Below are 26,892 nucleotides of genomic sequence, written 5' to 3'. Positions count from 1 at the left end.
ACCTCTCTTTGTCGTAGATCCCTGCAAAGATGCAAACTGTCGTGTTAAAGAAAAGTGTCGTGTTGAAAAGGGTGAAGCTGTGTGCGTCCCAGAGTACACTGGTGTCTGCTGGGCCTGGGGCGACCCACACTATCACACCTTTGATAAGTATAACTTTGACTTCCAAGGCACATGCAGATACGTCATCTCTAAAACATGTGGAGACTTGGACGGTCTAGTGCCCTTCTCAATCACAGAGAGAAATGACAATAGAGGGAACAGAGCTGTTTCCTACGTCCGAGAGGTGGAGGTATCTGTGTATGGATATAGTATCATTGTGCGCAAGAACCAAGTCGGCAAAGTCACTGTAAGATTTCCCTATTAGGCATTATTCAGCAAGCTTCAAATGCATTATTGAAAACATGAATGTGTGTTTTTACAGGTGGACGGAGATCTTTTAAACCTGCCAGTGCTTTTGGATGAGGAAGACACTGTTGTGTCTCTAGTTCAACAGGGGAATAAAATCAAAATCAAGACCGACTTCGGTCTCACTGTCACTTACGACTGGAACCAGGCACTTGTGATCAGGCTCCCGAGCTCTTACTACAACCATGTCTGTGGCCTGTGCGGCAACTTCAATGGCAACCGCCGCGATGAGCTTCAAAATCCAGCCGGCAAATCTGTGTCCTCTATCGTCGAATGGGCCAAAAGCTGGCAAACCCCTGAGCAAGATAAGGACAGTCCGTGCTGGGACACGTGCGAAGGAAACTGTCCAACTTGTGATGACGACCAACGTAAGCTATATGAGACTGAAGCCTTCTGCGGAGCCCTCACCACCAAAGTCGAAAATGTGTTCCAGAAGTGTCATGATAAAGTGGACCCTGAAGCGTTCATGAAAAACTGTGTGTTTGACATGTGTTTGAATAATGGAGACAAGAAGATGCTCTGTCAGGCTCTGGCCTCCTACATCGAGGAATGTCGCGACGAGGGAATCATTATCCAAGGCTGGAGGAAGAAATTTGGCTGTCGTGAGTATTTTTGACTAACATGCTGTTAATTTGATCGATACTGTTGTTAATTTACTACATATTTTAAAATGTTAAAACAAATACAAAATAACACAAAAACAATTGAAATTGTATTGATACCGGAAAAATCACATTAACAACACAATAATGTCAATATCATAAAACCAAATGGTAATATTTAACAAACAGCCCTCACCCTTGAAATAAATACATCTATTTTTAAAATGTTAGTATATTGTTATTATTATCATCATTAATGATAATATTATTATCATTAATGATGATAATAATAACAATATAGTTGGCTCGAGCCATTCCATGGAATGGAACGAGTCTTTGTTCTTGCCATGTTTCTTATTAGGACCGAGCGCCATAAGCTGGCGAGAGGCCTATTAATCTCGTAAGGCCGTGCGAAGCACGGCTGCGAAAGTGCGCACGTAGTGCGCACGAAATCGAGCGCGAAGCGCTCGCCCACTTCCAAACACTCACTAACGCACTCCTTCACTCATGCACGCCCCGTGCATACTAATTAGTAGTAGGAAAATGGAACATTACCGTTGTAAACGGGCGAAGCCCGTGCAAAAGTGCGCACTAAACGAGCACTTTACATTGAGATGACGACCGTGAAGCGGTCGTCATCCCCATATAAAGCACGCATTTGCGCTAAGTAGCTCACGAATATGTTCCCCATCTCTTGCATGTTCCGTGCATATAAGCATGTAATGCAAAAATTGAACATTATTACTGTATTATTACTGTCCCTGGCCCACTGGGACAGTAATAATACAGTAATAATGTTATTATGATATTTGAAAAATGGGAAACATTGTTTTCGCATCGGAATATTCTTCTTCTTCTTCTTCTTCTTCTTCTTCTTCTTCTTCTTCTTCTTCTTCTTCTTCTTCTTCTTCTTCTTCTTCTTCTCGGGACCAACCCCCCTATTTTTCACCCAGTGAACATTGACGAAAAGTCCCAAAAATTTGCACACCTCTAAAAATCGTGCCTCTCTACATTCTGGCTATTTCCCTTTTCTAAAATAAAAAAAAATGGCGCGTTAGCGCCCCCAAATGTACCAAAAATGCATTGAGAGATGGGAAATGACCCAAAAAAAATCTGATCGTAGAATCATGAAATTTGGCGCAGAGGTAGATGGTGACAAGAGATTTAAAAAATATTATTACGGCAACGCCGTCCGCCCAACCAAATGTCGGCCATATTGCTTCAAAAATGGCTAAACATGACTTCGGAGTTTTTCCAAACGTCGTACTTTTACGAACTCCTCCCAGGGCGTTGGCCCTAAAAAGCTGAAATTTGGTGAAAATGCTACTGAGGAGTGGGACATCAAAATTTATCCAAATTACATTGATACCTGTCACGGTCTCTGTAGCAAGAATTTCAGAAATCTCCCAAATTTTACATTTCTGCCGTTTGCGCAGATAAAGTCTGAATTGCGTCAAATTAGAATCAGTTGTTAAACTCTTTGCCCTAAACCTACTTGAAGTGAAATAAATTAATTTGGAGCCACAGCGCCCCCTACAGATTTTATATGGAGGTTAAATGTTTAGTTTTGCAAAATTTTATGAAATTTGACACACAACTCAATTTTAGAATCCCCATCAAAAAAGTCAATGAGACCCATGTCATAATTGTTATGGCGTTGCCGTAACGATGACCGAAACCTTCCATGTTATTCCAATGGGGAAATCGCCAGAACATGTTTACACTTTAGACTTTCACAAACTCCTCTTAGGGCGTCAGCCCTATTAACCTGAAATTTGGTGAGACTCATCTTCAGGACCATCAAAAGTTATCCACATTTTTATTCATAGAGTCACGGTGTCTGTGCGGAAAAGCCGCACATTTTGCCAAGAATTCAAAATAAAATTGCTTTTTGATGGTAAAACAAAGGGGAGAAGATGTGACAGCGTCACAGATTCAGCAGTAGGCGTAATAAAAGGACAATTTGGGCGCGTTAGCCCCCCCTCCTCTTGCGGCGTGGCGGCGGGGTAGCGAGGGCCGATCATTGCCGCTTGCGGCTATATTTCTTTCTTCTTCTTTCTTTCTTTCTTCTCGGGACCAACCCCCCTATTTTTCACCCAGTGAACATGGACGAAAAGTCACAAAAATTAGCACACCTCTAAAAATCCTGCCTCTCTACATTCTGGCTATTTCCTTTTTCTAAAATTAAAAAAAATGGTGCGTCAGCGCCCCCAAATGTACCAAAAATGCATTGAGAGATGGGAAATGACCCAAAAAAAATCTGATCGTAGAATCATGAAATTTGGCGCAGAGGTAGATGGTGACAAGAGAAGTAAAAAATATTATTACGGCAACGCCGTCCGCCCAACCAAATGTCGGCCATATTGCTTCAAAAATGGCTAAACATGACTTCGGAGTTTTTCCAAACGTCGTACTTTTACGAACTCCTCCCAGGGCGGTGGCCCTAAAAAGCTGAAATTTTGTGAAAATGCTACTGAGGAGTGGGACATCAAAATTTATCCAAATTACATTGATACCTCTCACGGTCTCTGTGCGGCGAAGCCGCAAACTGTAGCAAGAATTTCAGAAATCTCCCAAATTTAACATTTCTGCCGTTTGCGCAGCTAAAGTCCGAATTGCGTCAAATTAGAATCAGTTGTTAAACTCTTTGCCCTAAACCTACTTGAAGTGAACTAAATTAATTTGGAGCCACAGCGCCCCCTACAGATTTTATATGGAGGTTAAATATTTAGTTTTGCGAAATTATATGAAATTTGACACACAACTCAATTTTGGCATCCCCATCAAAAAAGTCAATGAGACCCATGTCATAATTGTTATGGCGTTGCCGTAACGATGACCGAAACCTTCCATGTTATTCCAATGGGGAAATCGCCAGAACATGTTTACACTTTAGACTTTCACAAACTCCTCTTAGGGCGTTAGCCCGTTTAACCTGAAATTTGGTGAGACTCATCTTCAGGGGTGGACCATCAAAAGTTATCCACATTTTTATTCTAAGAGTCACGGTGTCTGTGCGGCAAAGCCGCACATTTTGCCAAGAATTCAAAATAAAATTGCTTTTTGATGGTAAAACAAAGGGGAGAAGATGTGACAGCGTCACAGATTCAGCAGTAGATGTAATAAAAGGACAATTGGGGCGTGTTAGCGCCCCCTCCTCTTGCGGCGTGGCGGCGGCGTGGCGAGGGCCAATCTTTGCCGCTTGCGGCTATATTTCTTATTCTTATTGGCTCGAGCCTTCCAGAATGGAATGGATTGAGACATTGTTCATGCCAGGTTTCTTATTATTGTTTTGCGTGGTAAAATTTGGCCACAACTCGGGCATTTTTGACCCCTTAACATTGATGAATGTCACACATGGGGACATAAGACGCGATCGGCTCGGCCCGAACTCCAATAAAATGGAGTTTGCGAGAACGCCCGTCGCAACAGTGCCGACTAGTTCAAAAAAGAAAAAACATGAAACGCTTAATCTTTGGCCTAGGCACATGAGACTTGGGACAGTGATAGAGCTACCTTTGACCTCTGACCTTTGACGAGTAAAACACACCTGGTCTGATCAAGCTCAAAACAACACCACGAAATTGAGCGCGAAGCGCTCGCCCACTTCCAAACTGTGATGGAACATTTCGTCTCGTGCCGTGGTCTTAGCATTAGCGGTAACAGGAAGAGTCAGAGTCGGCTCTACCTCCTGAGGAGACTCAGGTCTTTTGGAGTGACAGGGCCACTCCTGAAGACCTTCTATGACTCTGTGATGGCATCAGCTCCTGTGCGGTGTGGCCTGCTGGAGCAGCAGCATCACAGAGAGGAAGAGGAGGAAGCTGGACAAAGTCATCAAGAAGTCCAGCTCCGTCCTGGGCTGTGCTCTGGACTCGGTGCAGGAGGTGGGGGACAGAAGGGTCCTGACTCACATCTATGCTGGACCATGAGTCTCACCCCCTGCAGTCCGCTCTGGAGAGCAGCTTCAGTGAGAGACTGATCCACCCTCGCTGTGTGAAGGAAAGGTTTCGCAGATCTTTCCTTCCTGCTGCTTTCAGACTTTATAACAAACACTGCTAGCCCTGAACATGTGCAATACTGATGTAACCATGTGCAATACCATCATATTCATGTGCAATACTGAATCAACCATGTGCAATACCTGTAAATAAGAGTGTTCTATTTTGTTTTTTATATACGGTTTACTTACCTGCTAATAGTATTACCTAGCCTTGTGCTAGCTATTTTCACTTTATTTTTATTTTATTCTATTATCATTATTTTATTATTATTATCTGATTTTTATCTTTATTTTTTATTTTTATTATCGCCATCCATCCATTTTCTACCGCTTGTTCCCTTTCGGGGTCGCGGGTGACTGGAGCCTATCCCTGTGACTTCGGGCCTTAGGCGGGGTACACCCTGGACACTGGCCAACTCGTCGCAGGGCCAACACATAGACATAGACATTACATGTCATTACATTTTTATTATCTATTTTATTTTATTTTATTTCCCCCCCTCCATTCCCTATTAAGATAGGAGAGGAGTTTTTGTTAATAAGAGTTTTTAGTTTTTTTCAAGAGTTCTATTAAGAGTGTGTTTTGAAACTTCCTATAATCTGTCCTTTCCTCCTGTTCTACTGCGTTGTAACAACTAAATTTCCCCTTGTGTGGATATTAAAGGATTATCTTATCTTATCTTAACATCAGCATTAGAGGCGGGTCTCTGTTGCTAGGTGACGGGGGTAAAGGGAGGAAGGGGTTTAAAGTATAAAGTCTAAAGAATAAAGTCTAAGAGAATGCAGTATCGGGGAAATCGCGATCAAAAGGGAGTCGGCGGGAAGGTGGTCGTGCGGATGGCGAGAGCCATCATCACCGCTACCGCGGCTTTAATTATAATTGTGTTTGTATAACTTTTTTGCAGCAATGAACTGTCAGCGCCACAGCCACTTTGAAGAATGTGCCAGCCCATGCCAGCCGTCCTGCCCCTTCCCAGAACAAAAGGAGATATGCACAGCTGTTTGCGTAGAGACATGCGTGTGCGATGAGGGTTATGTCCTCAGTGCTGGGGTCTGTGTGCCGGAAAAAACCTGTGGCTGCTCATATCAGGGCCGCTACTACAAACCAGGCCAACAGTTTTGGGAGGACCAGGCTTGTAGGCGCCTCTGTGATTGTGACACAACTCTGGGTATGGTGATATGCAAAGACGCGTCCTGCTCTGCCAATGAGCAGTGCACAGTGGTGGATGGGGTCCGTGGCTGCACCCCCACCAGCTATGCTATCTGTAGAGCCTCGGGTGACCCCCATTACCGCTCTTTTGATGGTCGCAAATTTGACTTCCAAGGCACATGTGTGTATCAACTGGTAGCTCTGTGCTCCAGACGACCTGGTCTGGTGCCATTTACAGTGAATGTGCAGAATGAGCACAGAGGCAACAACAAGGCCGTGTCCATCACCAAATCTGTCACCTTCAGTATCTATGGAGCCACTATCACTATCAGCAGAGACATCCCCAACAAAATCTTGGTGAGTGCAGACGTGTCAAATTGGCCTTTAGACTGGAACCAGGCAGAAGCATTTTGAAGAGGACAAAACGGGACACTGTATTAGTTTAAGGGATAAAGAACCAGGACACATACTCTGACATGTGGGAATAAAGGCAGAATTTCATATTATACATTTGCACACAAGTTAGTTAAATTTCAAAATCATTTTTCAATTAAACTGAGACCTAGCTGCATATCAATATAGATTAGGCTGTATAATTATTCAATCTATAAACTCCTTAACATATCCGCTCTTTGTGTTCTCCTCAGCTTAATGGACAGCTCGAGTCTCTGCCTCTGGTGTACAGTGATGATCTGAAGGTGTATCGCTCCGGCAAAAAAGCCGTGGTGGAAACAACTGCTGGCATCACTCTGACCTTTGACTGGCGCTCCACTGTCACTGTGACTCTGCCCAGCAACTACCAGGACGCCGTGTGCGGTCTGTGTGGCAACTACAATGGAAGACCCCAGGACGATCTGACCATGCGCAATGGCCAGACTGCTGCAAATGGAGAAGAGCTGGGCGAGAGCTGGCTGTTGGCCCTTGTTCCAGGCTGTTCATCAGTCTGCCAGGGGCCATGGTGCCATGCTTGTACAGACTCCCATAAAGAAATGTATAGAGCACAGAAATACTGCGGCATTATCGCAGACAAAGACGGGCCTTTTAAAGAGTGCCACAGTGTGGTCGATCCTGCCCCATATCTGGAGGACTGTGTGTTTGATGCCTGTCAGTATAATGGGCACTCTAGCTCAGTATGTGAGGCCATTAGTGCGTATGCCTCTGCCTGTCAGAGCTCTGGAATAACAGTCCTCTCCTGGAGAACAGAAGATTTCTGCCGTAAGTTTATTTCAATTTTTGGCTAAAACAGTTCAGTGTTTTATATGTTGCTCAAACTTTCTTCTTTGTTCTTGTCCCGTAGCGATGGTGTGCCCCGCTAATAGCCATTACACCCTCTGTGCCACGGGCTGCCCAGAAACCTGTGCCAGCTTAACCTCTGTGACCTGCAAAAGACCCTGTACAGAAGCTTGTGAATGCGATGAGGGCTTCCTGCTGAGTGGGGATGTGTGCGTGCCTGTTAAAGACTGTGGCTGCTCCTATGATGGACACTATTACAAAATAGGAGACATCTTCTATCCAGAGGACGAATGTGTGGAGAAGTGCACATGTGGAGAGAACGGAGCAGTTTCATGTGAAAATGCCAAGTGCCGTCCTGGTGAGACGTGTAGGCTCGTGAACGGTGTGAAAGGCTGCCACCCCGAGGGCCAGGCCAAGTGTGTGGCTTCTGGTGACCCACATTATATTTCCTTTGATGGGCGCAGGTTTGATTTCCAGGGTACCTGCGTTTATGTTCTGGCTAAGGTTTGTGATGATGACAAAGGCCAGCTAACACCATTCACTGTAACCCAGGGGAATGAGAAGTATGGAAATGGAAAAGTTGCTGTGACGAAGTCTGTTACAGTGGCTGTCTATGGTTTTGTCATCTATATTCAACAAAGAATCTCCTGGAAAGTCATTGTAAGTTAAACTGTTTCCATTTAAAACAGATAAAAAACAAAAACCATAATGTTTGTGATTATTTTGTTTAGGTGAATGATGAACTTGTCAAGCTTCCCCTGTTCCTTCATGATGGGCGCATACAAATCACTCAAGAAGGCCGCAACATTATTGTTAGAACTGACTTTGGTTTGACAGTGCTGTATGACACTGTCTATTATGTTGAAGTCATTGTGCCATCCAGTTATGTGGAAAGGATGTGTGGCCTTTGTGGCAACTACAACAAGAACCCCAAAGATGACTTCATGCTCCCAAATGGCAAACCGATCAATAATGTTGATGAGTTTGGAAAGGCCTGGGTCGTGGATCTTCCTGGATTCTTGTGCGGAGGATGTGGTGGTCAGTGCCCAGTCTGTGATGAGGCCAAAGCAGCTTCATTTGGAAAGCCTGAGTCCTGTGGTATCATAAGTGCACCAAATGGGCCTTTTAAAGATTGTCACAGCAAAATTGATCCAGCGACTTACTTTTCTCACTGTGTCTTTGATGTCTGTGCGATGGATGGCAATAAGGATACTCTGTGCAACAGTGTCCTGGCATACGCCCTGGCCTGCCAGAGTGCTGGAGTTCAGATCCAGTCGTGGAGGACAGACTCCTTCTGCCGTAAGAAACACAAACATAAGTACGTAAAAAGGTGCTTTTCTATCCAGTGTTTTAACTACAGACATTTTTTGCAGCTGGTTTGTGCCCAAAGAACAGCCACTATGAGCTGTGTGCTGACACCTGTGGAGTCACCTGTGCTAATCTAATGTACCCAGTCACCTGTTCTAAGGCCTGCTTTGAAGGATGTCAGTGTGACCAGGGCTTGGTTTTTGACGGGGTTCATTGTGTTTCTATGGGCAACTGTGGATGTGAACACAACGGCAGATACCTAACGGTAACATTTATGCTTATACATTAGATTAATGATAATCCGATTTAATCCGATTTTAATTCATCAATCTATCAGATATAGAATGGACAGTAAAACACTAACACAAAGGCTGTTAGATCTTACTGTTGCTTTAAAATGTTTTTTTTTCTTTTTTACATATTGGAATTATTGTACCCTTTTCAAACTTTCAAAACAACTATTTTCCACCTTCAAAACAATGTGGGTGAAGTGTCTTTCCTAAGGACACAAAACGACATCTCCTGGGGTGGTTTTATTGTTCACCTCTAACTTAAACACATTTGTTTACAGGTTGGTGAAACTGTCGTGGATCCAGAATGTAAGTCCAAATGTGTGTGCAAGGCGTCTGGGACAGTGAAATGTCAAAGATTGTCCTGTGACAGCGGAAAAGTTTGTGAAGTCCGAAATGGTGTCAGAGACTGCCACGTGGCACAAGGCCAATGTATCATCAACCAGGATGGCCTTCTCTCCTCCTTTGACGGCATGACTGGACCCATGGGTGCTCTGGGGGCTTTTGAGGTGGCCTCTTTGTGTAATGTCACTGCAGATCTTTGGTTCAGGGTCGTGGTAGACGTACGGAGCTGCAGGAACGAGACCTATTCAGTGGACATAATTTATATATTCACCAGAAAAACCATCATCGTAGTGAACAGTCTGCATGAAGTTTGGGTGAGAGAACAATATCAGAATGATCTCCTTTATCAAACATCTTTTAGTTGTATTACCGGTACTTTGAAATGTAACAATAGTAACACAATAATTATCATTTAGTGAGATTTAGAGATTGTCAAATTTAGATTAAACAAATGTTTTCCTCCTCTAACTTTTCTCTTTTGTTCAGGTAAATGGCAGAAAAGTGTCTCTTCCTCTAAAAGTGAGCTGTGACATATACGTGCACATCTTAGACGGGATCATTATCATCGAGAAGGCGTCGGTTCTTCAGATCAAATTCTCCATCTCGCTGGAGGTCACTGTGATTGTGGACGCCAGCTTCTCCTATAGAATGTGTGGGGCCTGTGGTAACTACAATCACAACTCCAAAGATGACATGATGACGTCAGATGGAAAAAGCGCTGAGGATGTGTCTGCGGTCGTGCGTTCTTGGAGTGCAGGCGACTTTTCAATCTGGTAAGTTTTCAGAAAAAGTACATCAAGTCTACTTTTGATCTAAACTTAATGACCAAACATTGCATCAAATGTTACCAAGCTTGCAATCCAATCAGTGCTTGTCCTCAATGGACACTTAAGTTTCTTCTGGGTGCTGTATCAATTTGAGATTTCAACTTTTAGAATTTTTTGTTGTGTGGCTGAGTGAATTTAACTTGTTATTTGTTATTTTCACAGTGGCCTCTAGTTCTTCCACATGATGGAAATGATCGAGTTTAGAGGTAAAAAACAAACAAACAAAAAGCATTTATTTTGCATAATTATTATAATGTCCATAACCAGCCTTGTGACACATGTTTTTTCTCATAAGCAGGATAACTACACAGCCTACAATCTTCTCCTATCCCCTCGGTTATGGGAATGTATTACCTGTTTCTCCTCGCTTATTTTGGACTAACAGCTCCGTCTTGTGGTGATGGGACCTATCATCCACCTTCAGCTGACTGGACAAAGATACAGCTGTATACGTTTTAAGCATTTTTCTTTAACTGACAAATAAAAAGCATCTCACATTCCGTTCTGCTTATTGTTTTTTTGAGAAGTTGTTTTAGCGGGGCTCAGAGAAATGAGGCTGTGATAGAATGGCCTAGAAATGTGTTTAAGCTACTATTGCTTTCAACAACCTCACTGTCACTTTCCTTAGATTTGAAGACATTTAACGTCACGTTAAGGAGCATTAGTGCCAAACCTTAAATAAGCAGAGGTGGAAAGTAATAAAGAACAAAAGTAAAAGTTCTGAACTTTCGTAAAATGTGTCGGTATCTTTATATATCTTATATCCATATGGTTTATGGGGCTATTTTCTGCACATCCATGGTCCCATTCTACCTAAAGGTTTTGAGTTCATGTTGAAACCTTTAGCAACATACTGATCACAATCAGATGACCCTCAACAGTTCAACAACAGTCCTGCACCTTGAAACCCCTTTTGGTTCAAGAAGGGAAATGTATTAAATTTTAGCCAAATATCTTTTCATCCAAAAAACATAAAATCTGGCTACATGTTTTTAGTAACAGTTTACTAAGAGGAAATAGAATAAATACAATTTAGCATTTTAGATTTGGTTAGATCTGCCTTTATTTTCTTGAATGTCTTTATTTAGGCGTAGACCCTTTGTTCAAAATTGGGACTTGTGAACCATCGGACCAGTGGGCTTGGAGAAATCTAGAAGAGTCTGTGATTTAGGTGTGGCAATCGGGTGGTACTATATAGTGATAAAAGTTAAATTAACCAACAACGCCACCTGGGCATTAATGGGCCAGGACCATGTAGAAAATATTAAAAGGCGCACAGGTAAGGCCATTGATGAGGTAGTGCTGAATAAGTTACATCATTTATTTACAGCAGGGGTGTCAAACTCATTTTGGGCCGCGGGCTGAATTTCGATGCTCAGGCTGGGTCGCGGGCCGAACATAACGTAAAACATAAAACTATTAAAAAATATATAAGAAATAAATAGCTTTATATAGCCTACGCTGTTTTTGAAGAAATTACAAACACGTTTGTTCTCATAAACTAAAATGTATTAAGAAAAACAAGTGTAATTTCACCAACACTGTGCTTCAGTTTATGTGCATCACAACTTCAGGGTTGATCTACAGAGATAAACATTTAGTCTATTGTTAAATATTGTTAAATAGGTATTTGGAACTGAAAAATATTGTATTTGACTTTATAACAAAATAAACTTCTCAAGATTTAAAAACCTTTTAAATGTACTAACTAACATTTCCACATCTGTGAAGTAATCTGTAGTTATCTGTAGTTAAATAAATACAAACACACTTGGAGCGTTTAAAGAGGTTAAGGCCTTGAAAATATAGAATAAGTGCATGAGCCACAGTGTTCCATCAAACCAAACTCTTTTCTCAAATCGTGGGCCAAATATTATGTACAAAATAAACAATAAAAAATGTAAGAAATAAATTTTCTTTCTTACAGCTTAGTAATAGTTGTGGAGACTGTTGCAGCAGCAGGAACAGGAACATGGACTTTTGATGTGATTTCTGATGTGAAATGTTCATATCACAGACATGTTTCTGCTCAAACTCAATATGAGCTCGCTATTTTCATAGTTTAAGTTGATCTTAGTGACAAATGATTCATGTAGTGACTCAAATGAGGTCATTGTGTTTGTGTTCACAGTCACATTAGTGTGGACACAGTCATGTTCATACTTTATTACACTCTGACCTGTGTTTTACCTGTGGCTCCTGATCTGTCCAGGTTTGTAGAGGTTTGGATGTTTTCCTCACAGAGCATCATCACAGAAGTTAGTTTTCTTGTTTTTAGCTCCACTTATAGCACAACTCTAACATCCACAAAACAGTCTTCTTTCTTTCTTCCACGTGTTTCATAAAGCCACACGTCTCTGTCATCGCTCAGACCTCTGCTCTGAGGTGCGTAAGTGCGGTAAAGTGCGCAAACGCGCGTCTTACTTCCCTCTGCACTTCTCCCTCCGCAGTACACACTGCAGTGAAGAGCCGCGTGGGGGAGGGGCGGCCACCAGCGGCATTGTGGGACGTGTAGTTTTAGCGCTAACAAAGGTTACGGAAGTAACTACGGTTCTATGAACGAAAAAATATATACATACATATTTTTTTTAAATATTAATTCAAAATGTTCGGCGGGACGGATTAAAACGTTTGGCGGGCCGGATCCGGCCCATGGGCCGAATGTTTGACACCCCTGATTTACAGTTAGCAGTTTAACAATATACGTGTTCCAATTGTAAAAGTAAACGGAAAACAGAACACAGAAAACGGTGAGCAACAGGGCGATTAAAAGACTAGTAAAAGGCGAGTGAAAGGCAAGTAAAAGGAAAGGGCCAGTGCCGTTGGATATTCATAGTCCCAGACGCACCACGTAAGGCCCCCCACGACGAGCCATTACATTCCTGCCCGACCCGCCCGGTTCCAGCTACACCGGCTGGGGACATGACGACCTCGCAGCCGGCTACACGGAGGACCCCGGTACCGCCAGCCGGACCACACTTTGAATGGGGCGCCATGGAGGGTGGCGACATGCGGCTCTCCCCGCTCGGTCAGAGCAGTCAGATCCACTGGCCCGCAGGTTGGCGGTGCGATCGCAGCTGCCTCATGTGAATACTGCTGTTGTGTCCTTGGGCAGGACACTTAACCCAACTCGCCCCCCAGTGTCTGTGTATATCTGGGGTGTGAATGTGTGTGTGAATGGGTGACTGGTTCCTTGATGTGAAGCGCTTTGAGTACCTTGACGGTAGAAAAGCGCTATATAAATGTGACCATTTAAAAGTACTTAAGTACATCAATTTTGCGGGACATTTAGAAAGAGGTTTACCTTCTGAGACAACCCTCACGACCAACCGGAATGCGGAAGTGGCAGACATGGGACACAAGCAAAGCCCCCGGAAGCCAGGATGGCCGCCCATTCAAGTCAATGAGAGCTGCTCAGTGGCGCATGTCGCCAGTTAGCCTTTAGCTCTTCGGACACTGCAGCCCAGACGTGACGTAGGTCTGCGTCGGTTGGCGTACCATGTGATCATACTGACCAATCAGAGAGAGTTACTAGAGCAGAGCACAGTGTGAGATAAAGCGAAATATTAAACAACTGGTTTTAAGAAACATTTTCACTGACAATGGAAATAATTCTCTCTATCTACTCCCACTTGGCTCAATCCTCAGGAAACATGGCATCTCTTTTCATTGCTATGCAGATGACAGTCAGATCTATGTCCCCCTTAACAAATCTGATTCCTATAGTGTTATGCCATTGCTAGAGTGCCTAAAAGACATTAAAGCCTGGATGTCTCTGACTTTTTAAATTTTAATGAAAAAAAGACTGAAGTCATGGTCTTTGGTGGGACTTCTGTGACCCCCATGGTTGACCTGGGTCCTCTAGTCCAGTGTCAAAAAACCATCATGAGCAATCTGGGGGTGAAAGTGGACCCAGACCTTAAACTGGACAGCCAGATAAAAGCTGTGGTGAAGTCAAGTTTCTTCCAGTTGAGGCAGCTGGTAAAAATAAAACCGGTCCTTCAGAGACAGCATTTTGAAACCGTAATCCACGCCTTTGTCACCACTCGGCTGGATTACTGCAATGCTCTCTACATGGGGGTTAGTGGGTCCTCCATTGCTCGTCTCCAACTGGTCCAAAATGCTGCTGCCCGTCTTTTAACTGGAACAAGAAAATATGAGCACATTTCGCCTATTTTAGCTTCACTCCACTGGCTGCCCGTTCATTTTAGGATTCATTTTAAAACTCTTTTATTTACTTTTAAAGCCTTAAATGGTCTTGCCCCTCCTTACCTTTCCGAGCTGCTACACCCCTACACTCCCAGCCGTTCCCTCAGGTCAGCTGACCAGCTACTCCTGGCAGTGCCACGGGCTAGGCTAAAGCTCAGAGGTGAACGAGCCTTTGCAGTGGCAGCTCCAAAACTGTGGAACAAACTGCCACTCCCCATAAGAAAAGCCTCCTCACTGCCTCTTTTTAAATCGCTTCTTAAAACCCATCTGTTTTCTCTGGCTTTTAACTCCATGTAGTGTGTTGATTGTATGTTTTATATGTGTTGGGAGGGCAGCACCTTTTTATTTATTTTATTTTGTTTATTTTTATTCCATTGATTTTAGTGTGTTTGTTTGATTTGATTTTGTTTTTATATCTTATTTTATTACTTTTATCCTATTTTTGCCTGTCTTTTTACCTTGCTGTGAAGCACTTTGGAACCCACTGGTTGTATAAATCGTGCTATATAAATAAAGTGGATTGGATTGGATTGAATTCTGGTCCTTATTAAAGGTGCCATAACATGCTTTTTTCCACGTTTCGTAGTCTATCCTAAGAGTATAATTGATAATAATAAGGGTTATGCAACACCCATAACATAATAGTTAAGAAACATCACCCATACCTTGGACCCCCTCACCAACCCGGAAATGCAAACGGCTTGGTTTGATATTCGCCCCCACCCTTGCGAAGATCGATCTGGCTCCCCCGCCCAACCCGTGACGTAGTCTCAGAGCGCGTGTGTGCCCCGCTCACCCGTGACGTAGTGTGTGCCCCACAGCTGTCAGCTCCGCGATGCGCCGCTCCGCGCCAGTGAGTGAGAAACGATAGAACTTCAGATCAACACTACTGTTTATTCTACAGCGTGCGCAGAACAGATATATCTATAGATCTATATCTATATCTATATATATATAGATATAGATAAAAGTCTTATGTCCATCGCGCTCTTATTTCCTGGTTTTTCGTATCGGATAGAACTTCTCTCCGTTTATTTTTATTTCCCGGTTGCTGCATCAACTGCCACATCAACCTTCACCATTGTGATAATAGTAAAGAGTGCGATATCATTAATGAAGTTTTGGGCCTCTTTGAGCCGTGTTTCGTCGTAAATCGAAGCAGAAAAACTCCAGGCTTGTAGGGAGACACGAGCAGCGCGGAGCCGGGGGGAAGGGGGCGGGAGGCGGCAGGCGGCAGGCGGGAGGGGGAGGCGGGTGGAGAGGGGGGAGGGTGAAGGTGAGGGGGGATGATGACGCGTGCCTGTGGGTACGACGTGGTCTTGTAGACACCCCCCGTCAGTTTGGAGATTCGAGGAAAGGAGATAGTCTGTAATATAGCTAAACACTGCGGAATCAAACAGCAATGTAAGAAGGTTAAAAGCTCTGAAAAGTCGATTTTGCATGTTATGGTACCTTTAAGTACATGGAATGTTTGATTTAACATTGATTTCTTAAATTACGGATTTATAATCATTCTACAACATGTCAAATTTATTCAGATGACATGTTTATCTACATGCAAAACATGCTAAAGTCATGATTAAGTCCGTATTTAGGTTTCTTGTCTGTGTAATACAGATAACAACACTGATGGACACGAAACGTAACATCGATTAGTTTATACCTGGTAAAACATTCCATTTCCATAGCATTTATTACGTGATTTAGTTTTCCAGGCAGAAACATTTCAAGACATCGCATCTGAGCAGTAGATCCACGGCCCTCGGATCCGTGGTGGTCATTAGTTCCATGATTTGTTCAGTTATTAAACTCATAGATTCATAGTTTTACGCCTGTAGCTTATTCGTGGCATTTGGACTCACCCATGGCATCTCGGCCTGTTTACGTCACCTACACGCGCACTGATTGGTCTAGACGGTCACGAGCTGGGCTAGAGCGTAGCCGAAGCTAACAGCTTAAAATGCGTTTTAAAGACAACTGAAAATCTTAAAATTAGAAAAAGTTCACGACCCATAAATAGGTAAGAATTGCCGCTATATCCGACTTTTCTGAAAGCTCTAGGTGCAGTTTTTCTTTACATTGCGCTCTAGGGAAAAAAACCTTTCTGGACGCACGATTTCTTTGGCTGCAGTACCAATGGAGTGGCCACTGGGGGTTGTAACGACATGTTGTTGTTGTTGTTGTTTTATGGCGGTTGGCATCCGAGTGTTGCATTACCGCCAGACTTTATTCCTCAGACTTTTCGTAGTTGTTGTTGTTGTTGTTGTTGTTTTATGGCGGTTGGCATCCGAGTGTTGCATTACCGCCAGACTTTATTCCTCAGACGTTTCGTAGTCCTCAGACTCTGTCGTAGTCCGTAAAAGTACTCCTTCCATTGCTTTGGTGTTACAAAGCCCATGAGGTCATGATATGTCTTTGTGACTAGAATAGTTGTTGTTGTTTCAGAGACCAACCGGCTTTATTCCAGGGAGACTCTTCTTCATCTTCCTCTCCTTCTTTGACGTTCGGTGCTTCCACCGTACAGCTTTATTCTTTAGGCTTCATTCTATAGGCTTTAATATGTCCACTGATGTCGCTGCTTGGTAGCCGTGCGTCTACGAGACTGGGCGAGGACAGGAGACCACCCCCACCCCCATCTCGTCACTCTGATCACTCTGACTCCCCAAAAGCAGACCCCCATCACTCCGACTCCCATTTAGCGCCTTTAGCCTGTTTTCTATATCTGCCCAATCAAGCTCCTTTGTTCCAAGGAATCTCCCTGCAGCTTTAGCAATGATCCTGATCCTTTCAGTTCTGCTTTGAGTCTGAGCAGCACAGTTTACAACATCCACCATAAAGAGTACAAAATCCTCTCTATCCACAACCAGGGTATTCTCATTAATTCTGGAACCTGCACACTTGGGACCTCCACTCTTGAAACCTTCACACTTCTTGGGAGCCACGCTGGCCTTTCTCATTTCGCCCTGGCTGGGAGCAGCGCTGGCTCCCCTCTCTGTATTTACTCTAAACTCGTTACTTGAAACTTTCTTGACTGCATCTGCATAGGATATACCTTGAGAGACCTTTATTTTCTGCACCTCAGCAGCTCTTTTGCTAAACCTGCATCCCCCGAAGGCAGAGCTATGTTCTTCCCCACAGTTACAGCACTTCAGTTTTGCACCCACGTCACACTTCCCATACTCGTGGTCTCCTGCACATTTACCACATCTTTGCTTCCCTCTACAGACCGCTGCAATATGCCCAAAGCGCTGGCACTTAAAGCAACGCAGGGGCGGCGGAACATATGGCCTGACGCTATAGCACATGTACCCAATGAACACCTTACTAGGCAGGCACCTCCCTTCAAGTGTTACCATTACCGACAAGCTGTCACATCTTACCCCAAACCGGGTCACCTTCAAACGCCTAGCGTCCACCACCGTAACTCCAGTCAAATTCTCCTTAACTTCATCCACAGACGTCGCCGTAGGGACACCTACGATAACTCCTCTGACCGTGTTTCTTTCAGCATCAGAGACAAGAATGTCCTTTCCACCCAGACGTTTAGTTCCAATCGCCTTCCGTTGCTGAGCCGCGTCCTTGCACACGACCAGCAGCGAGCCATCTCTAAGGACACTCGCACTCTTGATCACTCCCACAGCTACAGTTAGGCTCTTTGACAATGCCACTGAATTCCACTCCTTAAAGGATGCACTATCCTGTGCAAGCTTTATGATCACCTTACAGTCTCTGCTCTCACCCCGGATATCAATAGCTTCAGCCTCATCCTGCTGCTCATTCCCAGAACCCTCGGACGAGCTAAGGGACTTTTTACGTTTCCGGGCACGTGCAGGCAGAAAAGGCTGCTCCTCCACGCCGTCCAGAGCGTCTTCCATCCCCGATCCACTCTCCTCCGCCATCTCCCGTCTCTCCAGACCGGGTGTTGAGCAAGGTCTCCTCACAGTTTTAGTCCAGGGCTTGTTCTTCCTCAGAATAGTTGTTGTTGTTGTTGTTGTTTTATGGCGGTTGGCATCCGAGTGTTGCATTACCGCCAGACTTTATTCCTCAGACGTTTCATAGTCCTCAGACTCTGTCGTAGTCCGTAAAAGTACTCCTCCCATTGCTTTGTGTCAGAGACCAACCGGCTTTATTCCAGGGAGACTCTTCTTCACCTTCCTCGCCCTCTTTGACGGTCGGTGCTTTGGAAGTACAAAGCCCATGAGATCATGGGACGTCTTTGTTGTTTTACAAAGCCCATGAGGTCATGGGACGTCTTTGTCGTTTTATCCTTTAGAAGTCCTTCTTCCATCACTTTGGCGTTTCTAGGCCCATGAAGTCCAAGCGCGTTAGAACATCCTCTTGCTCCTCATCCTCGGCTCAGTCTCCAACACCCCCCACCTCTATAAACGTTTACCCAGCCCTGTGCTACATAAGTAAGCAACCACAGCCTGACACAAACCCTGTGACTGGATCGCCAGAACGTTCCGCAGATTGAACTCCCGCCCATCATTCCGAAACCACAAGGCCAACCCGGCCCTTTCCCCATCATAAGCCTCACAGCAAATCAGCACATGCTCGACAGTCTCTGGCACCCGACAGTGACCACACAGACCGGTCGGATGTTTGCCCATCCCACTCAGTGACCAATTGAGTCCAGCATGGCCAATCCTCATGCGGGCGAAGGCCCCTTCCTCCCACGCGTTCCCGCCCATAGACCCGCAAGGACCCACACTACCCTGTATGCGATAGAGATGCCGTCCAGCAACACAGTGGCTCCAAAATTCCTGCCAAAGGCCGACCACATGACTCTTGACAACGGGCTTGACTTCAGACCTGCCCAACTCAACCGCCACATCAATTGATGGCCGCCGAAGGGAACGCCCAGCCAATGCATCAGCCACTTCGTTACCATCCACCCCCACATGCGCAGGGACCCAGATGAAGGAAACCCCCACATCCTTCCTGGACAGGGAGAGCATCAGACAGAAGATGCCATTCAACACATCCTGTCTGCAATCCGATCTCCCAGATTTAATGCTTTGCAATGCAGAAAGGCTGTCAGAGGCCACCACAATGCCGCAACACCGCAAAGCAGATTCCGCCCATTCCAACGGCAACCGTATCGCCATAAGTTCCGACGCGAAAACAGAAAGGCGATCTGTCAACCTCTTCCTGACCGCCAGCCCCAGGTCAGGCACAAAATAAGCGGCGCCAGTACGCCCACTCTCAGGATCCCTAGACCCGTCGGTACAAACAAACACATCACCTGAGTGCTTATCGATGAGCGCCTGAACGGCAAACTGCGGTGCCCTCCCAGCGACTCCTCTAAGCTTGCCATGCAAGCCAACATCAACAGGAGCCGGGACAAACTTCCACGGAGCCATAGCAGACAAAGCCACCGACGGGCTCACACGCAGATCACCAACCCCCGCAAGCCGCGCCTTCGCATTTCCTACCTGGCTGAAAACCATACCGCCAGCCTCACTCTGCCCCCCATCAACCCTGAGAAAGTCCCTCACCGGGTGAGAGCTCGTATGACCTTGCACATTCACCCAGTAAGCCAACAGAAGTTCTAGCCTCCGGAGCCGTAACGGCAATTCCCCCAACTCAACCTGCAGCGCCGAGACAGGGGAGGTCCTAAAAGCCCTACAGCAGATGCGCAAGGCCTGGGCTTGCTCCACATCAAGCTTCTTTAAGTTAGTCTCAGCCGCAGACATGTAGGCTATACAGCCATAATCAATAGCCGCCCTCATGACGGCCCGATAAACACCCAGGAGCGACCTTCTGCTGGCCCCCCAGTCCTGGCCGGATAGACAACGAAGCAAGTTATTCACCCTTTTGCATTTACCACTGACCTCATCAATGTGCCGACGCCAACTAAGCCTCTCGTCAAAGGTGACCCCCAAGAACCTCACCTCCCTGACCTGTTCGAGCACCTGCCCATGCAGTCGAAGGGAGACGTCCCTATGCCCATTGAAGAAACAAATCACTTGAGACTTCCGTACAGACAGTTTAAACCCCCACTTCAGGGTCCACTGCTCCACCTGCTGTATTGCCCTTTGCAGTTTCGCCTCGTAAAACCGGAGATTCCTCCCTCTCACCCATAGAGCGCCATCGTCAGCATAAAGGCTCCTCCCAACAGACCCATCCACGTCGTCAAAGATGTCCTTAATCATAACATTGAACAAGATAGGGCTACACACACTCCCCTGCGGGATCCCATTCTCCACCCCATAGACCCCAGAGTAAGCAGCGCCTACTCTGGTTTGGATACGCCGGCCAGACAGAAAGCTCCGGACCCAGTTAAACAGCTTACCCTTCACACCACACTTCCGCAGCTTAATGAGGAGCCCATCCTTCCAAACCATATCGTACGCCTTCTCCACATCAAAGAGCACCGCAATAACCTTTTCTTTCTGAGCCCTGGCCAGCTGGATATCAGATTCCAAACACAACACGGAATCCATGGTGTTCCTGCCCCTACGGAAACCACTCTGGTGCGCGGGAAGCAAACCCTGACTCTCCAAGAAGTAATCCAACCGCTCGGTAACCATGCGCTCCATCGTTTTCCCGAGCTGCGACGTCAAGGCAATCGGCCTATAACTTGAAGGGTCAGACGCTGGCCTACCCGGCTTCAGAACCGGCACCACCGTAGACCGTTTCCACGCAGATGGAACACAACCTGAATCCCAAACACGGTTGAAAAGACCCAGGACTAGCCCAAGCGTGTCATCAGTCAAATGAGAGAGCATGTCATAGCACACCTCATCTTTACCCGGGGCTGTCTGTTTCGCCTTAGAAAGTGCTCTCCTTAGCTCAAACAAACTAAACGGAAGGTCAAGGTCATCTTGAGTCGAAGGCTGGTGCCCAATCAGCTCAGAATTCTGGGCCAAAGTACTCTCCCTGTAGTGCCTTTCCGCAGGTGAGAGATTGTCAGAGCTGTGCACCGACACAAAGGTGCTGGCCAACAGTTCAGCTTTGTCAACGTCGCTGACTGCTTCAACACCATTCAGTATTAGGACCGGGGTCCCATGACGGCGCTCAACCCCATGCATCCGCTTAATCATCCCCCAAACATCCCCGAGATGCGTTTCTCTCCCAATTTTGGAACAATACCGCCTCCAACAGGCACTCTTGGCCGTTCTCACAGTTTTCCGCACAACAGCGCGGGCCCTCTTGTAGTCAATGAGGGCACCCTCAGTGTGGGCAACCCTTAGCCGGCGAAACGCCGCATTTATCGCCCTAACAGCATGACCACATGCTTCAGTCCACCACGGCACCCGCTTCCTATGTCCACTACCACCACTCTTAGGAATCGTGCCTACCGCTGACTGCGTGATGAGCGAGACAATTGCACTATTGAGATCATCCACCTGAGTCAATCCTCCTTCCTGCAGAACCCTAGAACCATCATCAGCTTTCCTCAGGAAAGCCCCCCAGTTCGCCCTTGCCAACTGCCACCTCTGGATCCTCGTCCATGCTGTGGCTAGCCATACCCTATCCAGATATTATAATAGATCCATGGCTCATTGGCGCATGGCTACGAAAAAGTTTTTTAGTTCCGCATTACTTCCTGAATACTGGTATAGCACCTCCCACTTTTGTGACGTCATCGCCATAAGGCTTTGGCGTCGGGAGCGAGCACGCTGACAGTAGCGTGATAGACTTAGAACAGTCAGCGCGGACTTTTGGAATATTTCAGCTTGAAATAGTCTGTTTACGTAATGTATAATGATGGATTGTTATATCCATCTATAAATATACATGTATCATGTTGTAAAGCTCTGATATTTAAGAGAATTATAAAGAAGTGTTAAGATAAAAAGTCTGGTTTAATGACAATAAATTACATTTAGAGGTGTAATAACGTCCTCATCATTTTCTGTAGTTTTTGGTTTGGGTATTTATTTTGTTATTAACTTTTCAGTTATTAATTTACATAATATATTTTATCAAATGAGAATATAAAATATAATCATCAATCCTGTTACATAATGGAGTTAAGCGGTATTTAATTATATTCACTTTTTCCTTTTGTGTCGTTTTTGTTTCATGTCAATCTTTAATAAATACAAAACACATTTGTTTATTAATGTATTTAATAAGAATAATGAACATGAATGAACTTGTTCAACAAATGTAAATCTGATTATAACTACAAATGATAAATTGATTTTAGCCAGTTTTAGTTGAGTTTTAAAGCTACAATGTGTTGTTGTCGTTGTTGTTTTATGGCGGTTGGCATCCAAGTGTTGCATTACCGCCAGACTTTATTCCTCAGACTTTTCGTAGTCCTCAGACTCTGTCGTAGTCCGTAAAAGTACTCCTTCCATTGCTTTGGTGTTACAAAGCCCATGAGGTCATGATATGTCTTTGTGACTAGAATAGTTGTTGTTGTTTCAGAGACCAACCGGCTTTATTCCAGGGAGACTCTTCTTCATCTTCCTCTCCTTCTTTGACGTTCGGTGCTTCCACCGTACAGCTTTATTCTTTAGGCTTCATTCTATAGGCTTTAATATTTCCACTGATGTCGCTGCTTGGTAGCCGTGCGTCTACGAGACTGGACGAGGACAGGAGACCACCCCCACCCCCATCTCGTCACTCTGATCACTCTGACTCCCCAAAAGCAGACCCCCATCACTCCGACTCCCATTTAGCGCCTTTAGCCTGTTTTCTATATCTGCCCAATCAAGCTCCTTTGTTCCAAGGAATCTCCCTGCAGCTTTAGCAATGATCCTGATCCTTTCAGTTCTGCTTTGAGTCTGAGCAGCACAGTTTACAACATCCACCATAAAGAGTACAAAATCCTCTCTATCCACAACCAGGGTATTCTCATTAATTCTGGAACCTGCACACTTGGGACCTCCACTCTTGAAACCTTCACACTTCTTGGGAGCCACGCTGGCCTTTCTCATTTCGCCCTGGCTGGGAGCAGCGCTGGCTCCTCTCTCTGTATTTACTCTAAACTCGTTACTTGAAACTTTCTTGACTGCATCTGCATAGGATATACCTTGAGAGACCTTTATTTTCTGCACCTCAGCAGCTCTTTTGCTAAACCTGCATCCCCCGTCGGCAGAGCTATGTTCTTCCCCACAGTTACAGCACTTCAGTTTTGCTCCCACGTCACACTTCCCATACTCGTGATCTCCTGCACATTTACCACATCTTTGCCTCCCTCTACAGACCGCTGCAATATGCCCAAAGCGCGCAACGCAGGGGCGGTGGAACATATGGCCTAACGTCATGGCACATGAACCCAATGAACACCTTACTAGGCAGGCACCTCCCTTCAAGTGTTACCATTACCGACAAGCTGTCACATCTTACCCCAGACCGGGTCACCTTCAACCGCCTAGCGTCCAGCACCTTAGCTCCAGTCAAATTCTCCTTAACTTCATCCACAGACGTCGCCGTAGGGACGCCTACGATAACTCCTCTGACCGTGTTTCTTTCAGCATCAGACACAAGAATGTCCTTTCCACCCAGACGTTTAGTTCCAATCGCCTTCCGTTGCTGAGCCGCGTCCTTGCACACGACCAGCAGCGAGCCATCTCTAAGGACACTCGCACTCTTGATCACTCCCACAGCTACAGTTAGGCTCTTTGACAATGCCACTGAATTCCACTCCTTAAAGGATGCACTATCCTGTGCAAGCTTTATGATCACCTTACAGTCTCTGCTCTCACTCCGGATATCAATAGCTTCAGCCTCATCCTGCTGCTCATTCCCAGAACCCTCGGACGAGCTAAGGGACTTTTCACGTTTCCGGGCACGTGCAGCCAGAAAAGGCCGCTCCTCCACGCCGTCCAGAACGTCTACGACCACCGATCCACTCTCCTCCGCCATCTCCCGTCTCTCCAGACCGGGTTCTTCTATGGTGTTTTATGGCGACTGGTATCCATATGTTGTTGTTGTTGTTGTTGTTGTTGTTGTTGTTTTATGGCGGTTGGCATCCGAGTGTTGCATTACCGCCAGACTTTATTCCTCAGACCTGATTGTCTCCTTATTAAGGAGTTTGAGTCTGTGCACTGTTCATTCTTTCATTCATCATCATTATTATTAGAATCAGAAAAGGTTTATTGCTATTGTCAAAGAACAGAATTCACAAACAGTGGAACTTGCTTTGGTGATTCAGCGCAACATAAAACAATGAACAAAGATAAAACAACCTGTATAAGTCAAAAAGAACATACTGTATAAGATAAGATATTCCTTTATTGTCCACACATGGGGAAATTTTGTTGTTGCAACGCAGTAGATACAGAGGAAAAGGACAGATAACTTATAGGAAGTTTAAAAAACACTCTTAATAGAAGAACTCTTATAAACAAAACTCCTATAGACATAACCTCTCATACCTTAATAAGGAATGGAGGGGAAAATAAAGATAAAATAAAAACAGCATAAGACAAAATATTACTAATAATAATGGTAAAATATTATTGCGTTAAATACTGAATATCTCAGTATTTAACAAGAGTTTGTTTCCATGGCTACGCAGTCTTCTGGTGAAAAGGACAACTTCTGTAAACTCCTCCGTTCAGCTCCATCGATTGACTGAGAGAGAAACAGAACATGTCACAGCTTTAGATTTATAAAAGTCATATAACACACACTTCATATGTTTGTCCTGAAGCTGCTTTACAGACACATGTGACACAGCAGTGTCTCTTTTGAAGAACAATTATCATTTAGTTTTTTTGCTCATAACAAAACTAACATATATTTTATAAATTCAAAGAACTGATTCTACTCACTGTTTACTTTTAGTCGAGGCGCAAGTTATTATTATATATATTATTATATATATATATATTATTATTATCTTTGAACAATGAAATTGAATGATGCATAACAAATAAACCAGGAAACTACTTAAAAAGAGTATACAAAATATGAATATATTATACATCATTATATTATATATATATTATATTATAATACCTTAGGAGTCATCAGGAGTTTACTTGAGATGACTCTGTGTCTGTAGTGACCTGTAGTGACCTGTAGAGCTCTGGTCAGCACAGACAGAGAGCAAACTCACTGGTCAGGACGGTCAGCTCTGCTCTGGACGGCTGCTTCACTCTGGAGAAGATGAGAATGATACTCATTAGAACATTGATATATTATGTAGATTTAACAGAGAAAAGCTGGAATATGTTATTGACAGATTTACATTTCGCTCTGTAACACAAAAGTTCCTCTTTTCACATTAATGTTTAAAGCTAGAACCAAAAGTCATTTACTTATGCATAAGTTTAAACCTTAGAAGTTAGAACATAACTGACATGTTTACTAAATCTCAGCACAAATTCCATGGAAGTAAATCCATGACATTCATGGAAAACAAGCGTGTGCTTTGCTGTTTAAACACAGCACACTTCATTATGAAATTGGTAATAAAACCTCAAATGTCGTCTTATCAGCCCTGTGAGACATGACTGTCACTTTTAAATACGTTTACATTTATATATGTAAGATATTACCCATTTCAGCAGGTTATATTTGAATTATTGGTAGTTTTTGAATTGGAAATTTCCCCTTCTTTCTCTAGTTTTCCTTGATCTGTGCTTAACCGTTTGTCTATAATAATAATAAGTTATTTATTTGCAGAAGTCATGAGCCATCACAGCAAGCTCCAATGCATCTTTGTGTAGCTAAACGTTAGTTTGTGTTAACTTGTGTTAACTGTGTAATCGTTGTTTTACACTTCACATGGAACGATGTGTGAAACGTGAGGAATGACATACAAACACAACTTACGTGTATCGTTGGTCTAGTCGTGTCACTTTCTTCTGCTTGTGTTTGGTTTCCGTCACATGTTCTCCCGAGGCTCGTTCACGAGGGTTACACCGTTCTCCGGGAGGTTAAAAATGTATTTTAGAAACAGTTGAAGAGTGAAATTCCTTCTATTTTATTTTTAGACTAAAAACAATTTAGCATGTTTGGTAATTTTAGAGGCCGAACTCCTGAAATGGTCCGACCAAAAGGCTGCATTCTGCGGAGTGGCCACTACTCAATTTGGAGCCAGAGGCAGAGGGGGCGTACCCTATCCAGATAATATAATAGATCTATGGACGCAAGAGCTAGGGAGTTTTTATCATGGATGTATTATATTATCTGGATAGGTTTTTATAGTGCAGATGTGCGCCATCTGCCGGCGTGATGGGCACACTGCTACATAGGCATAAAATATGGATCTGAGTTGATTGATCGCAGCTTTTCTAAATATCGACCTCTCTCATCCAAGGAGTTTGTGGACTCTGAAAGCACTGGGGGCTCCATAATTTACGTTTGAGATCACTTTCCGCACTCCATCAGTGCAAAGGAAGGCAACAAGGGACGGAAAAGGGGGCGGCAACGTATGACAAGGGGGCGGCAACGTATGACAAGGGGGCGGCAACGTATGCGATCACGTGGTTTTGTGACGTCGGTGAATGAGCTCTATAGTGAAATTCCATGATAAATTCCTGTTGAACACTGTTTGGCAGGGTGGGCTTTAATTGACTAACCAGCAGGTGGCGCCAAAGCTAAAACCTATAAA

General features: G+C 44.5%; 1 protein-coding gene across 1 annotated transcript in view; it reads left to right on the top strand.

Moving 5' to 3' along the window:
• Window positions 1-10,125, top strand: part of LOC140374543 (IgGFc-binding protein-like) — a 51,073-nt gene extending 40,948 nt beyond the window's left edge. Inside the window, exons 31-39 of the mRNA XM_072461482.1 lie at window positions 18-346; window positions 422-1,007; window positions 5,913-6,514; window positions 6,805-7,372; window positions 7,455-8,050; window positions 8,122-8,689; window positions 8,764-8,963; window positions 9,270-9,647; window positions 9,820-10,125. Coding sequence (XP_072317583.1) covers window positions 18-346; window positions 422-1,007; window positions 5,913-6,514; window positions 6,805-7,372; window positions 7,455-8,050; window positions 8,122-8,689; window positions 8,764-8,963; window positions 9,270-9,647; window positions 9,820-10,110 — 4,118 coding nt within the window. The 3' untranslated portion in view covers window positions 10,111-10,125. The remainder of the gene's footprint in view (window positions 1-17; window positions 347-421; window positions 1,008-5,912; window positions 6,515-6,804; window positions 7,373-7,454; window positions 8,051-8,121; window positions 8,690-8,763; window positions 8,964-9,269; window positions 9,648-9,819) is intronic.
• Window positions 10,126-26,892: the final 16,767 nt, after the last annotated feature.

This window comes from Eucyclogobius newberryi, unplaced genomic scaffold (assembly GCF_026437365.1).
Source record: "Eucyclogobius newberryi isolate DKJ021-1_F unplaced genomic scaffold, fEucNew1.0.hap1 SCAF_3, whole genome shotgun sequence".
In the NCBI taxonomy this organism is placed as follows: domain Eukaryota; kingdom Metazoa; phylum Chordata; class Actinopteri; order Gobiiformes; family Gobiidae; genus Eucyclogobius; species Eucyclogobius newberryi.
This window is presented reverse-complemented; position numbering and strand designations above follow the sequence as displayed.